This window comes from Zea mays, chromosome 8, assembly GCF_902167145.1.
Source record: "Zea mays cultivar B73 chromosome 8, Zm-B73-REFERENCE-NAM-5.0, whole genome shotgun sequence".
NCBI classification, from domain to species: domain Eukaryota; kingdom Viridiplantae; phylum Streptophyta; class Magnoliopsida; order Poales; family Poaceae; genus Zea; species Zea mays.
Genome location: NC_050103.1, coordinates 27,429,965 through 27,443,181, shown reverse-complemented (window position 1 = coordinate 27,443,181; position 13,217 = coordinate 27,429,965). Strand labels below are relative to the sequence as shown.

The 13,217-nt window shown below is 40.2% G+C and overlaps 2 protein-coding genes across 2 annotated transcripts; one reads left to right on the top strand and one right to left on the bottom strand.

The window, feature by feature from the left end:
- Window positions 1-3,451: 3,451 nt before the first annotated feature.
- Window positions 3,452-6,876, bottom strand: LOC100276677 (uncharacterized). Its single transcript, NM_001150404.2, has 2 exons — window positions 6,447-6,876; window positions 3,452-4,141 (listed from the first exon to the last, which is right to left on the bottom strand). Exons 1-2 carry the CDS (start codon window positions 6,782-6,784, stop codon window positions 3,655-3,657), a joined length of 825 nt encoding a protein of 274 aa, NP_001143876.2. The 5' UTR covers window positions 6,785-6,876; the 3' UTR covers window positions 3,452-3,654.
- An 821-nt stretch (window positions 6,877-7,697) lies between these two features.
- LOC111589943 (uncharacterized) lies at window positions 7,698-9,861 on the top strand. Its single transcript, XM_023300858.1, has 4 exons — window positions 7,698-8,030; window positions 8,138-9,217; window positions 9,308-9,389; window positions 9,501-9,861. The coding sequence occupies exons 2-4, from the start codon at window positions 8,287-8,289 to the stop codon at window positions 9,511-9,513; spliced, it is 1,026 nt and encodes a 341-aa protein (XP_023156626.1). The 5' UTR covers window positions 7,698-8,030; window positions 8,138-8,286; the 3' UTR covers window positions 9,514-9,861.
- The last annotated feature ends 3,356 nt before the right edge of the window (window positions 9,862-13,217 follow it).

Sequence of the window (13,217 nt, the reverse complement as noted above, 5' to 3'; positions counted from 1 at the left end):
GTAAATGTGTATGGTGATGCAAGAGTTAGAAAACTCCTCAATGTTTTCCTGAGGTCTCGGAGAGTCGGTAGTCCCCACTAATCTTCATTGAAGCCACCACTATGATTATATGGACGAAAAATTCTCTCTGCAATTGGGATGACAAGGGGAACTTTCCAAGGAGTCTATCGTAAAGTGGACTAGCAAAGTGACCATACGTTGCTATAGTTTTTATTTATGATTGAATATAGAGTATAAAATATAAAGTTATGTGTGCTTTGTTGCCTAGGTAAGTGTTGTTGTGAGTGGAGCCAATAATTTGGTTCAAATCCCTATTTTTGTATAATTTTAACTTTTTTACTATTTAAATATGGGGGATATGATGACGGAACTGTGGAAACCAATACTTTATATAATAAAGAAATTGTTAACTAGCTTTTGCCATATGCATGATTTATATTTGTTCCGAAGGATGAATATACTAGGAATTTTTCCCTTGTTGCAACGAAGTATAAACAAAATGATAATAAAGTTTAAATGAAGATATTCCATGTCTTATTCTCAAATTAAAAATTTAAACAATATTACTTTTGGAGTATAACTAATTAGTTCGCCTATACTTATTAGTTTAAGTTTTTGAGCTAAAGTAATCGATACATGAAACTCAATATGGTATTAAAGCTAGAGATCTTAAGTTTGAATTCTAGTTAGCGCAATTAAATAAAATAATTGTTATTTATTTTTATTCCATGTTTAAGGTATGACAGAACCAAAGTGATATAATATAAGTAAATTGTTCATCTCATTCTATTAACTTAAGCTTTTGAATTGAACGGGTGGTGTATGCAACTTAATAATTAGTCATTTTCAAAATCTTGAAAGAAAAGCACTTTTCAATTCATAGTTTCTTTTTCTTGAGTTAATGGAACGTTAGATTGGTCTAGGTGGGTGATGTAGACCTCAGAGTTTAGAGGTAGTTATAACTTTATTGTCTTTTTCGCTTGAACATGCAGAAGAATTGTGTATCATTGCATTAAAAAAAAAGAAGAGTTCGTTACAACTACTTACCTTTTTATATTATAAGTACAACTTTATTTGTTATAGGCTTCATGAAGAAAATGTGTGAGTTGATGTTTTGATTCCAGATCTTGGTATTAATAAGTCATGGTATATATATGCTCCTGTGTTAGAAATTTAAGATGGAAAATATAGTTAAAAAGTGACCAGTATCCATATCCTTTCTATCACTAATTATTTTTAAAAATATGGATAATCAAGGCACATTGATCAATCATATATAAAAATAACAAATCACTATTAATGAGATAATAGGACAGCTGCCACGTTGTCCAATCCACTACCTCTAGCTCTCTACTAACCACTGCCACCTTTGCTTGTGCCACTGTCATGTGTGATGTGTCATCCAGTCAGCTCTGTTCACCCATATAGTTGCCACTTCTTTACTCTCAATCTCATAACACCAACATCCACTGTACGAACGTTCCCATCATAGTCCCATTCTCTCATTTATATATTTCCTCACCCGAAAAAGTCTGCATGACAAGTGGCAAATTTATTTTGTTAGCATGTGTCCTCGATCCCCATAGCTCTCACTAAGGTCATGTTTGGTTTCAATTAGTCTTAGGACTAAACTTTAGTCCTAGAACTAAACTTTAGTCCCTACTTGTTTGGTTATAGGGACTAAATAGATTCTAAAGTCATTAAATACATTGTCCAAATACTCAAATGTCCTTGGAATACACTCATGTAGGCTTTTAGTCTCTTTTAGCATCTATGTGAAAGACTAAAGACTAAATCATTTTAGTCCATATTTTAGTCTTAGTATTTGGCAAAAAAATGACTAAATAGGATTAAAAACTAGAGACTAATCTTTAGTCCCTCTAACCAAACACCCCCTAAGTTGGTGTTTGAATGAACTAGAGTTAATAGCTAGCTGCTAAAATTAGTCGTAGACATCCAAATAGTCTAGCTAATAATTCAGCTTTTAGTTACTTTTGGCAAGTTAGCTACTATTAGGTAGCTTTTGTTAGCCAACTAATTTCACTAGCATTTTTTTAGCCAACTAAGGGGAGTGTTTGAATGCATTAAAACTAATAATTAGTTGGCTAAAAAATACTAGTTAAAACAAATAGCTAACCAACTATTAGCTAATTTACTAAAAGTAGCTAATAGCTAAACTGTTTGGATGTCATCAGCTAATTTTAGCAGCTAACTATTAAGTCTAGTGTTTGAAAGCTTGTAGTAAAGGTTTGTTTGGTTTCTTTAGTCTAGGGACTAAAATTAGTAAAATTATACTAAATGACTCATAAGAAGACTAAAATAGACTTTAACATTCTCCTGCTATTAGTACAATTGAACTAAATAAGGGACAAATGTGGAATTAATATGGTTTAGTCCCTTTTAGCCATATCTTGAGGGACTATGGACTAAAGCAGTTTAGTCCCTTTTTAATCCTACCATTTGACAATTTAGGAACTAAATGTGACTAAAATGAAGGGACTAATCTTTAGTCTCTCGAACCAAATGGGGCCTAAGACTTGTTGGGAAAAAAAAGTAGTTTGGTCCTGATTAAGGTTGCTGAGTTGGCCAGCTGTTGCACCAAAGAATCTGCATTTCACGATGAAGAATGTGGGCATGTGCACTTACATGCATGTTCTTTGAGATCAGAATTCAGAAACAATAATGAGACCAGAGTAAAGAGGTGCCACTCGACAGGGGTTGGGGTGGGGTGTGGAGGTCTGAACCCAAGTTCCATATCAAATATGTGGTTAGCGTTACAGGTGATCATTCTATGTGACCTTTGTTTTTCTTCTTATTACAAGCTTCAGCATTTTGGACCAGCCAACATGTGGGCATGTGGCTTTCATTCTTTATAGCATTTCTACAGTGCGTTGCTGTAGCCTTCTTGCTGCTAGTGCCATGTGTTTAGAAATTGGAACTGTTCCCTGAATTTTATAGACTGATGCGAATGTTCTATTAGAATATGAAATCTGCGTGTCTGTAGAATATGAAAATAATAGATGTTGGTTCTTCTGATTGTCTCTGCCAGAAAATTTATTTGTTTCAAAATTGTGTGCTTTGGTTTATCTTGGGCTCTTGGCTATTAAATAGCAGGAACACTTGTGTAAAATATTTAGAATCCAGGTTCATAATGTTAATGGATTTATATATTTGCTACTGATTCTTGTGTCCATCATGCTGTTGCTGCTGCTGCTTCTTTTGCAAACATCTTCTACGTGTGACGTGTCTGTGGATATTTGTATCGACATTGATAGTTACGGGTTCAAACTGGTCCCGCATTTAACGTCTTGTGTTTGTCCTGTTTTAAATTTGGCACACGGGAGGGGTCTTTTTTCTGTTTTTCTTAGCATATATATGACATCATAAATATAATGTGCAGGGTTGACACAAATATGCTCACTAAACTCGGCCACAAGAACACCACTCTCGATACTGGGAACAGAAACATGTCAGACTAGTTTGCTGACTGATGCTTATAACAATCAATAACAAGTGTTGTACACCTTAACTAAGAGGTCTTATTCTATAAACTATCAGTGTTCATATATACAACTGTCATGACTCAATAGTACTTAGTAACATGTGTGCTGTCATACTGAAAATACAAAATTTGGAGGTATCACTAAACCCAGGCTATCCTTCTCCCAGATTTGCGAGCGAAAGCATGCGGCACAATGAGATGTAGCATCTTATCCAAGCTAATCTCAAATAAGATGGCCCAGCGCACAGATATTGTGATGAAGCTTCAAAATAAGTTGGTTTTGCAGTAGAGGGGCAACCAAGTGATCTGATTAGCTCATGGACTGGTAGGACCTTGAACTTCGTTGGTGGATTCATAGCAACATTGTGGACCTTATGCTCGTAGATCTTACCATCCTTGTCGAGTTTATACACAGAAGCACCATCGAAGCGGCCATGCCCATCCCAAGGTACTCGAGGAATGCCGTGGGCGATCCAGCGAATCATGATAATGTTCTCAGCAGGCTGCCATATACTAACTATATCAACCCACAATGCCTTGAAGAAGATCCGGCCAGTAAAACGAAGCGCCCAGAATATCGTCTTGTAATTTTCCAGGCCCTTGAATGTATTCAAAGGGTCTGTGAAGACAATGTCATCTCTGAAAAGACAGCAAGAAATACAATCAGAAAATGGTAAAACGATGGCACAGAAAAGTTAACAAGTTCAAATAGAACATTGACATGCTATAGCATAATAATCCATTAGTTAAAGTGTAACACAAGTAAAGATCTGCAACTGTAGAACCAAGTTATCGATTTCAATAAAGGAGGCACAGTACGAAGTGATCTTACTTGCTACTTGGCAATCAAGAAATACAGTTCTTTTTCTCTCTTTATCTAAGTTAACCATAATCCTTCTAGCTAAGTGTACTTTTAATGCTACCTCCTTTCTCGAATATTTGTCACCCGCTAGTTCATTTTTGAACTAAACCGCGACAAATAAAAAAGAACTGGGGGAGTACAATAAAGTTTAGCAAATACTCAGGCACAGTGCTATGTTGCATGTAAATCAAATTGTTCAGCCCAAGAAAAATGTATGCAAGCAGCCATGCACTATGAGAAGGTTGGTTTGCTGAGGTATATTGAGTGTCACAAACAGGGTAAGGTTGTACCAAGAGTCAGACAATCAGTAAGTTTAGGGGCCCTGTGTTGAGAACTAAACTCTAATAAGTAATAACAGAAACGAAAGGGGACAAATAGCAAATAACAACACAAAAACATATAAAAACAAACCGAAACAGGATGTCATATAACAATAACTCCAATTATCAAGACAGCACATCTAATAAAACTAATCCATGGGACTGGTGCCATAGGATCAATTAAAGGCAGACATCTCCAGTCAACCAATCCACATTTCAGTTCATTGTGGGGAGGACCAACTAAAAACCAACGGTATATGAATATAGATTCAACACATAATCCTTGAAAAGACTCCCATTCTCCAACAGCTAAAGAACACGAGTATATAACAAGAACCCCAATCATATCCACAGACAGCACATATCCTAATTAACATTACATTAGAAGAAATATGTGGGCTTCATTTCTGAGTACAACTCTTCAGATGGTTTACATAATCCTTCTGGCTAAGTGTACTTTTAATATAATAATGTTTAGCAAATACTCAGGCACAGTGCTACGTTGCATGTAAATCAAATTGTTCAGTCCAGGCAAAGCAGCCATGCGCTATGAGAAGGCTAGTTTGTTCAGGTATACTGAGAAGACAATGGTGCAGCACAATAGAAGCCTTGAAATGGAGAAGTATGCCTGGTGTAAGTTCCCACCTGTTTTTTTTTATTAAACAACGAAACAAATGGATATAACTATATGGGGAAGTAAAGGCCATGTTGCTTGGAGAGGGAAAAAAATCATGTCTCAAACAACTATAAAAGGCATCAACCCCTACAAAACAAAGAGCACCGCAAACAAGGTATGGATGTATCCAACAGTCAGACGATCAGTAAGTTAAGAGGCCCTTTGTTGAAAAGTGAGAACTGAACTCTAATAACAGAAGGAAAGGGGACAAATAGCAACTAACAACATAAACCCATGAAAACAAACTGAAACAGGATGTCATATCACAATAACTCCAATAATAAGACCGCATATCTAACAAATCTAACCCATGGAACTGGCACCATAGGATGTCAATATCACAATAACTCCAGTCAGCCAATAACATTTCAGTTAACTGTGCGGAGGACCAACCAACGGCACAGAAGTATAGGATTCATCACGTAATCCTTGAAAAAATGATCCCATTCTCCAATGGCTAAAGAACACGACTCTATAAACAAGAACCCCAATTATATCTACAGACAACACATATCCTAATTAACATTAGGTAAGAAGAAACATATAGGCTTCATTTCTGAGTGCAGCTCTTCAGGTGGTGGCACCATCACCACCAACAGCACTGCCCAAGGCCTCCATTCCAACTCAAAAGCTAGCGAATGGTAGTCTAGGTCTAGCTAGGCTAAACTATCACTTCCAGGCAAAAGGGATGTCCTGAGATAGGGTTAACTTTCCAATCAGCCAACAAGCAAAATACTGAGGGCCTATGCAGCATCCGCTATGATTTGTGAAATATTTATAGCTGCAGCTCTGTCCGGTGGCAGCTACTGCAGATCACAAGCTATATGGATATGGGAAGGCAGAGTAAGCTTGTGTATGCACATATTCTACCTCGAACTAGAAGGTACTAGTTTGCACTTGCAGTGACGACAAATCTTTAGTAGGTAAGCAGAGATAAGCCTCCTTAACAATAATCAATTGAAGCATACATCACTGATGGTGAGAAGGGAAAAAAAGCAGTTTTTCAATTGGAACCCAGTTAGATCAGCTCAGTCGAGTCCAACAAAGAAAATAAAAAGACAAATCTAGGAGGCTGTCGAATCGAACCTGTAGATGTCAAAGCTGGGCTCCTTGTAGAGCACATCGGGGAGCTCCTCCCTGAGCGTCCGGATCGCGTACCCCATGTTGAGGTAGTACCTCTGCCTCACCTCGTCGTCCTCGTCCCCGCGCCTCCCCGCGACCGGCGGAGACTCCGACGGCGTGGCCGGCGCGGCAAGAAGAGGAGGCGGCATCCGGCCCTCCCGCACGGGGTCGGCGACCCTGATCACCCGCCCCGCCTCCCCCTGCTTGACGCGCCCCCCCGCCACCGCCACCGCCACACCCCTCCTCCTCCGCGCCGGCGGCCGCGCCGCCGCGAGGTCCGGCAGGTGCAGCAGCTGAGCCATGCCGTTCCTTGGTCTTGGCTTCGGTGGCTAGATAGAAGGGAGAGGTCGAGAGGAGAGGAGAGGAGAGGTCAGAGGAGAGTGTGTGAACTGCACGAGGGGAGAGAAGTATGTCTCCACCTGATATGACGAACCGGCCGCGCCTGCTCGGTTGGAGTCGTGCGCGTGTCACTGTTTTGTGGGGCCCTCTGCGCGCTTGGCCTGACCCCGCCTGATCTTGCTACGAGAGTGGGGACTGGAGAGCGGTGTTGTTTTTCTTTTGTCTTGGTCTTGCCATGGAAAATGAAAATGAAGGCCCCCTCGTCGTCTACTGTAGCGCGCATTCCTATGTAACATTCAGTATATAAGAAGTGATCAAAAAATACCCTTACCGACAACCCAAGATAATTAAATAAATAGCAATATTATACTATACACAACAGTAATCTGAGTAATAAATATATATGGTAGCTAATTTATGTCAACAGAGCCTAATTTTTGTTGGTGTATACCTTTTGCAGATTAATGGACAAAAAATATGTAGTTCCGCCGAAGCCAATGGAAGTCAGTAGGACTGAGCAAAAAACCCGTTACCCGAACCCAAAATACCCGTACCCGAACCCGTAATACCGGGTACCCGAAATTTGTTTGGGAATTTCGGGTACTAACTTGTGAAACCCGAAATTATTCTGGGTAATTCGGGTAGCGCCAACCGGTACCCGAACAACCCATACCCGAAATTTACAACGGCTGCTCGCGGCCCACTGTTCACGCGAATCACAATTCACAACGGCTGGCCACGAGCCCACGGCCCACCTAGGCAAGTGCAAAGTGCAAACCCAGAGACAGAGTCCCAGAAAGGTAGAAACCCTAGCGCAACAGTAGCGCACAGCCGCACACCGGCACACGGCACTACGACAGACGGCAATCTCCAGACTCCAGCCCCACAGCGCACAAGCGCAGTACCACTGTACCAGTAGTCCAGTACCGCACGGCGCCGCGCAATCTCCAGCTCCAGGCTTCACCGCCGTCCGCCGGCAGGCACAAGCCCAGTACCGCAGTCCGCAGGCTCACGCAGTTACGCTCCCGCAGTCCCGCTCCATCTCGGCATCTCCAGGCTTCACCGCCGTCCGCTGGCGCCGCCACGTTCAGCCAGCAGCCAGGCGGCAGCCATCAAGGTCAAGGGCTCCAAGCCTCCAACGTACAGGGCTCGCATCGCAGGTCGCGGTCGGCCGCCAGCCCGCCACGCCATCCTGCTCCTGCCATCCAGGTTAGGGTCACTGATAGTGATATGCTCATCCCTAATTCCCCACTGAGCCCTGCCCAAGGAATCGAGCAGACAACAGAACACATCCTAACCCTAATCCGACCTCGCAGGCTCGCAGCAGGCAGCACGGCAGCAGAGCACGCATACCTCATCGGCCGACACGACGACACCGATTGAGGAATCAAGCAACGTATGCATTTATATGTTGTCTAATCATCAATAACTTAGTAAGTTAGTATAAGGTTTGAGGTTTTTGCATATGCCTAATAGTATCGATGATAGAGTAGACATGGAATTGGAAAGAGAATCTATGGGTACTGCTACTCAATTTGAGCAAGCAATTGTGGAAACAACAGGTGATCGGTCACAAACTATACGAGGTAAATCTAGTGGAACTGAAGGCCAAGGGGATGCTAATTTTGTAGACCTTGCGAATGAAACTGAGAAAAAGGAGGCAAGGAAGGAGATTGTGCCAAGGTCAAGTATGTGGGATCATTTCATTAAGATCAAAGATGAGAAGGGTAGGCTAAAGTCTGCTAAGTGCAAATATTGTCAGCGTATCCTTAAGGCTGATTCCAATCAGCATGGTACATCTTCATTAAATAAACATTTTAATGTCTGCAAGCGCAACCCCAATAAATTTGATAAAGACCCAAAGCAAGGTACTTTGCAAGCAACCGGAGGGGAACTAGTATGGTCTGCTATTAAGACATGTATCCGAGAACTGTTTAAAGAATATAGAAATATTTATGCACCAATTGAAGAATCAACAGATGAAACAGATTCAACTCAAGCAAAAGGTGCTCCAGGAGGGAAGCTTAAACAAGTTATTGCCAAGAAAATGAAGCTGACTAATAGTAGTAACAACACTACCAAATCAGAACTTGACAAATATCTATCTGAAGATTGTGAAGACACAGAAAAAAAGATCGATGTTCTCATTTGGTGGAAGGACAATGCACATAGATTGCCGGTTTTGGCTCACATGGCCCAAGATATCCTTGCTATACCAATATCAACAGTAGCTTCAGAGTCCGTTTTCAGCACAAGTGGGCGTATCTTGGATGATTTCCGTACTTCCCTTACTCCTTTCATGTTGGAGGCCCTTGTATGTACCCAAGATTGGCTAAGAAGGTCTACTCCCATTAACATACAAGAGAATATCGAGGAATTGACTATTATAGAAAAAGGTATATTCCATCATTTTTTATGTATTTTATCATTTTGATGTTTAACCATTTCTAATTGATAGCTACATGCTTGCACTCCTTTAATTGTAGAGCTAATTGAAGAATTTGGTAATGGTGGCAAAGGAAAAAGAACCGAGGCTACTTCCACTTCCAAGTCTCCAGCAACACATGAGTGAGCTGCTAATCTGCTATGCATTGTTTACTGTTTAAAAAACTTTGTACTCTTTTTTATTAATGCTATGAAATGTTAACATATATATATTTTGCTTGGACTCATGTACAGAATGGCAGGATAAGCCTTATATTCCTTGGCTGTGTGGATGGACTGGGTGGTGTACTGGTGTGGATGGACTATGGACGTGTTGTGGGCTGAAGGCTGAAGGATGAAGCTGAATGGTGGCTGCTGGTGGCTGCCTGGCTGGTGCAGTGCAGCTGGCTGGGCGTGGCCTGGACAATGTGCTTGCTGGCTGGTCGCTGGTGCAAGCATGTGACTGTGATTGTAATGGCTGTGATTGTGTGATTGTAGACTTGTAGTGGTTGGTTCCTGTTTTTTAATTTACTATTGACTATTGTGGTTGTGGCTGTGTGACTATTGTGGCTGTTTTTTAATTTGTTATTGTGGACTAGAGCAACTCATTTGTGCAGTGGACTGGCCGATGTGTGACTGTGATTGTAGTATCCTGAATAGCTATTATTAATTTATTATTGTGGTTGTGTCTGTGTTGCTTTGGTTACTATTTTTAAATTTGGTTACTTCGGGAGTACCCGATACCCGAAGTGTCGGGTACCCGAACTGTCGGGTATTATAATACCCACTGCAAATTCGGGTAACACTTTCTAAAACCCGAAATTTTAATTACCCGGATTACCCGACCCGAAATTTTCGGGTAACCCGAACGCCCAGGCCTAGAAGTTAGGAAGGCAATTCCAAGTTTTTTAACAGAGAAGGGATTCCCCCTGTTTCATTATGCAATAGGAACAAATTTTAACAGAATCCAAGGCTACCAACTATTTATTACAAGGCTTACTCACAAGGCTACCAATAGAATCAAACCTATCAACTGTTTTGGATCAGGCGATTATAAACAAGCAGCAAACCACACAGACAAACTAAGTTCTCATTAAACCGACAGTTACCAACAGTTTTTGGTAAGGCCCCAGCTAACCAACATCCAAAACCAAACGACCATGGAAGCCAAAAGACAGAGAAACAACTGGAGAGAAAACAGGTTATCTGACTACAGAAACAGACAACCCTCGCCTAATCTTAATTACACAGACGTTTATCCACAGGCGTCCAGCCGAAGCTTCGATTGAAGATCTCTTTAGTAATTCTTCTGATAAGGGAGCTTCCTTCCCCCAAGATCTTTCTTATTGTTTCTTTCTGGAGAATGGCCCAAGAGTCCAACCAAGAACAATAAAGAAGAAGGATGTTAGCAGAATTAACAGGGTTGATGCTGTTAAAACAACAATCATTTCTAATTTTCCACAGAGACCAAAGTACTTCACTGCATCCAATTGTGATCAAATTTCTTTCATATTTTTTAAAGCTACATAACCACTCCCCAAACATATCATTTGAAATTTTGGGAAGGGATAAAGACATTAAAGCCATTTAGATCACTTTCCAGGTGAAAGTGGCTACCTGACAATCATAAAATATGTGTTTAGTTGTTTCAAGGCAGCCACACCAATCGCAATTTACATTCCCTTGACATTTCCTTTTTTCAAGTTTTCTTTGGATAAGATCTTATTTTTAAAATTAGCCACATAAAAACTCTAATTTTTTGAGGAATTTTTGCTTTCCATATAAACCAATATGGAGTTTTGGTCATACTATTTTGTAACTCTTGTACATCGACTTCACTGAATATTATTTCTTATCTAGCAACCAAGAAGGCTTGTCATCCCTGTCCATAAGACAGTACAATTCACAATTTTTTTCAAGTCTTCCAATCGTTTAGCCTTGTCTCCAAATAACCTCCTTATAAAGGTTAAGGAATTACAGTTCGAGCTCAAAGCCCAATTCACATTTATCTCTTTATTAAGAGATAACTCAAAAAGTCTATTATATTTCGTTGAGAAAGGGGCATCACCACACCAAGTGTCACACTAGAAACTAGTAGAGTAACCATTTCCAATATACATTTTTCTATTGGTGCAATATACATCCTTAATGTCAAGGACGCTTCACCAGAATTGAGAGTCTCCTTGCTTTTTTTAAAACACATAAGGGTTTGCTCTTCATGTATTTTTTGACAATCGTTTGCCAAAGACCCTCTTCCTTTTCAAGTTTCCACAACCATTTAGTTAAAAGACTAATATTCATACATATTAGATTTAAGATGCCAAGGCCCCCACTATCTTTAGGAGTGCAAATAGAGTCCCAATTCACCAGATAATATTTTTTATTATTACTTCCTCCATACCACATAACTCTCTTTCTATAGATATCCATCTTCTTCAAAACAGAGGAGGGAGCTAAGTAAAGAGAAAGCATATAAAGGGGAATGTTAGACAAGCTACTATTTATTAGAGTCAATCTTCCTCCGAAACTCAGATATCTTCCTTGCCAGTCTCCCAATTTTTTCAAATTTTTCTTCAGTCTTAGCCCATTGAGATATACTCAACGTTTTATGATCAATGGGTACACCAAGGTAGCTCATGGGAAGGTCTTTAATGGGGCATGTAAAGATCTCAGCATAAGCATCTTTATTATTATTGGCATTACTAAAACAATAGACTTCGCTCTTTTGAAAATTAATTTTAAGCCTAGACATTTTTTCAAAGAGAATTAAAATGAATTTTAGGTTCCTTGCAAATTCAAGGTTGTCCTGCAGAAGAAGAATTGTATCATCTGCATATTGAAGGTATGCACATCCATTGCTTATGATATGAGGAATTAATCCTTCAATAAGCTTCATATCTTGTGCTTTTTCGATAAGACACGCAAGACCATCAGCTGCAATGTTGAACAACAAGGGTGAGAAGGGGTCACCCTGCCTGACCCCTTTATGAGTTGGGAAGAAAGGACCAATAATACCATTAGTTCTAATGGCAACCTTCCCTCCTTTCACCATGTATATATATATATATATATATTCATCAACAACATATATATATCACATACATTCATAAAATACATGAACATATAGGCATCCACATCATATAAATCATCCATGAATTTATCACTTGCGAGTCGTAAAATATCGCATAAGTCTTAAAGTATCATCTGTTATTCAAGTTTAACTGTTTCCAACAAGACAATTACTCACATTCATACATTCCAATTAGTCTGAGGTTAGATTCGTTGGATGGTCAGAGTCTCACCGCTACTTAGAGTGTAGTTGAACAGGTGGTTGACAAAATGAGTTAGACCCCTTGGTGTCGGTGTCTCCAGGTGTTGGTAATTGTAACATCTCAAATCCATCAATTAAAATAATACATTACTAGTCGCTAAACTTACTAGAGAGTAAATTAAATTTTGGAATCAAGTGTTTGATTTTATTTACTTTTGGAGACTAATATTTGTTTGCTAAAGATTGTTGAGAAATTTGTGTTTGTAGTATTCTTTTATTTCGAAGCCTAATGAATTTATATAATAGACTTCAGTCAAAAACAAAGATTTAAAAATTTAATTGTAAATAAAATTGGTGAATTTATTATAATTTTTGAAATATTTAAATATAATTATGTATCTCTATTACTCCTTAAGAGGGGAAGGAGGGCGTCCACCACCCTCACCTGGCTCCGCCCTCCTCCCCGCTAATCACCACGTCGCGCCCGCACACACGCCCCTCCCTGTGCCCACGTTGCACGCTCGCCTGCGGATGTCGCCGCATCCCGCGCCCGCCGTGCCCACGCACCATCGCCCTTCCCCCGTCGTGCCCCCCGTCCCCCAGATGCTCGCAACTGCCAACACATGGCTGCCTCCATGGCCGTCGCTTTCACTCGCTATCTCTCCTCTCCCTTCCTTCTACTGCATCCACCGGATCTAGAA